Source organism: Gekko japonicus, unplaced genomic scaffold (assembly GCF_001447785.1).
Source record: "Gekko japonicus isolate JY-2015 unplaced genomic scaffold, Gekko_japonicus_V1.1 scaffold3543, whole genome shotgun sequence".
Lineage (NCBI taxonomy): Eukaryota > Metazoa > Chordata > Lepidosauria > Squamata > Gekkonidae > Gekko > Gekko japonicus.
Genome location: NW_015163195.1, coordinates 27,443 through 29,873, shown reverse-complemented (window position 1 = coordinate 29,873; position 2,431 = coordinate 27,443). Strand labels below are relative to the sequence as shown.

Sequence of the window (2,431 nt, the reverse complement as noted above, 5' to 3'; positions counted from 1 at the left end):
ACCCCAAAACCAACTCCAGAAATCCTCCCTCGTTTTTGCGATGAGAAAACCAGTCCGGGAGAAAGAAAGAGATCGTCATTTTCAGCGAAAAGGCATATTTAATCCAGATCTGAAGGACAGAAACTGTTGGGACAGAAACCTCTACATCCACACTGCTAAACTGAAATGGCAGAATGGTCGGCTCTTCCACCACCCCCTTTCTCAGTCAGAACAAAGAGACAAAGAGACAGGAAGATGGGGCATAAAAATGCAAACAAATGCTCTCACACACACCTACAGCCAACAGTAGTCACCTTCCACTGAACTGCAAAATTCAACAACACATTTAAAGGAACACAACCATTTACCTGAAATCATTACACAAAACAGCAGCCCTCTGCTTAGCCCCACATAAGCACAGGGAGATTGTTATGACTACTCTCGTAGCCATGGCAGTGACGTCAGAGCCTGGTGTTCAGGCCTTCCAATATAGGGGGTGGTGGCTGGATGTGACCACTAGTGGTGTTTTATTATTGTCTTTTTGGGGCCTGTCTTCTAATAGGTTTTCTCCGGGTATCGTACGGGCTTTGTTAATCTGTTTCCTGATTTCATCAGGTGGATACTTTAGCTCCAAAAAGGCTTTCTCTGGAACCCAAGGGTGATCCCAAATCCATGGCAGGGAAGGTCGCAGGAGCCGAAGGTGGGAGAGCGTGTCCAGTGGCTCACAAGAGGCAGTACAGCCCCAAAACAAAACAAACCACTAGAGTTCATACTGTTCTGCAGCCAATACCTCTAAAGGGAATACGTTGGGCAAATTATATATCTGCTGTACTCGCCACCATGCCCGTATTTTTTCCGTTCTTTTACTCCGTCGCCTTTCATTTTCTCTTAATTCTTCATGTTAGCTCATTACACAGTGTGTGCTACTCATGTTTCCGTACCCTGTTTCATTTGTTTCACTTCACCTGTTGAATCTGTGTCTTTCTTACTCCCTCAATAATGTCCACTACAGCAAAACAACAGCAACACAGTCCACGCTGTTCCGTGGCCAGTAGCATTAAAGGGAAAAGAAGAAGAAGAAGAAGAAGAAGAAGAAGAGGAAGAAGAGGAAGAAGAGGAAGAAGAGGAAGAAGAGGAAGAAGAGGAAGAAGAAGAAGAAGAGGAGGAGGAGGAAGAAGAAGAAGAAGAGGAGGAGGAAGAAGAAGAAGAAGAAGAAGAAGAAGAAGAAGAAGAGGAGGAGGAGGAAGAAGAAGAAGAAGTGGAGGAAGAAGAAGAAGAAGTGGAGGAAGAAGAAGAAGAAGAAGTGGAGGAAGAAGAAGAAGAAGAAATGGAGGAAGAAGAAGTGGAGGAAGAGGAGGAGGAGATTGGATTTATACCCCGCCCTTCACTACCCAAAGGTGTCTCAGAGGGGCTTACAAACTCCTTTCCCTTCCCCTCCCCACAACAGACGCCCCCGTTGAGGTAGGTGGGGCTGAGAGAGCTCTGATAGAAACTGCTCTTTTTCTAGAACAGCTGTGCCAGAACTATGGCTTGCCCAAGGTCATCCAGCAGGTGCAAGTGGAGAAGTGGGGAATCAAACCCGGTTCTCCCAGATTAGAGTCAGCGCACTTAACCACGACACCAAACTGGCACAAAAACCAACTGAGGGAAACTGGATCCACTACAAAACATCTGGGTGCCCTAATTTATAGTGTGCCGATGTTTCAACTTTCCCTGGTTTTCTAGAACCTTCCTGAAGGCCCCTTTCACCTCCTTGTTCCGGAGGCTGTAGATGAGGGGGTTCAGCATTGGGGTGATGATGCAAAACATGGTGGAGACCAGGGTGTCTGTCTCTAAGGAATAACCAGCGCTTGGACGGTTATAGTTAAGTAATCCATTTCCAAAGTAAATGATGACGACGGTGAGGTGGGAAGCACAGGTGGAAAAAGCTTTGCGCTTGCCGGTGGTGGAACGGATCTTCAAGATGGAGGACAGGATGAAGATGTAGGAGAGGATCGTGAACAGGAAGGGGGCCACGGCCACAAAAAGGCTTGTTATGTAGATTACCAGTTGATTGATATGCACATCATTGCAAGCAATTTTCATCAGCGGGGGCAGATCACAGTAGATGTGATGAATCTGGTTGGCTCCACAGAAGTATAACCTGGAGCTGAGAGCTGTGTGGAGAGCAGCATTTAGGGAGCCCCAGACCCAGGTGGCAAAGGCTAAAACGGAGCACAACTTGGTGTTCATGAGGCCGGAGTAATGCAAAGGCTTGCAGATGGCGGCATAGCGGTCATAGGCCATGATGGCCAGCAACGCAGCCTCTGCCCCCGTGAAAGAGATCAGGAAGAACATCTGGGCCAGGCACTGGTTGTAGGTGATGGTCTGTCGCTGACACAAGAAGTTCACCAGGATCTTGGGGACCGTGACAGAGGAGAGGCAAATATCTAAGCAGGAGAGGTGGCTGAGG

At 47.8% G+C, this 2,431-nt stretch overlaps 1 protein-coding gene across 1 annotated transcript in view; it reads right to left on the bottom strand.

Moving 5' to 3' along the window:
* Nucleotides 1–1,659: 1,659 nt before the first annotated feature.
* Nucleotides 1,660–2,431, bottom strand: part of LOC107106928 (olfactory receptor 5V1-like) — a 5,188-nt gene continuing 4,416 nt past the window's right edge. Inside the window, exon 2 of the mRNA XM_015407144.1 lies at nucleotides 1,660–2,425. Coding sequence (XP_015262630.1) covers nucleotides 1,660–2,425 — 766 coding nt within the window. The remainder of the gene's footprint in view (nucleotides 2,426–2,431) is intronic.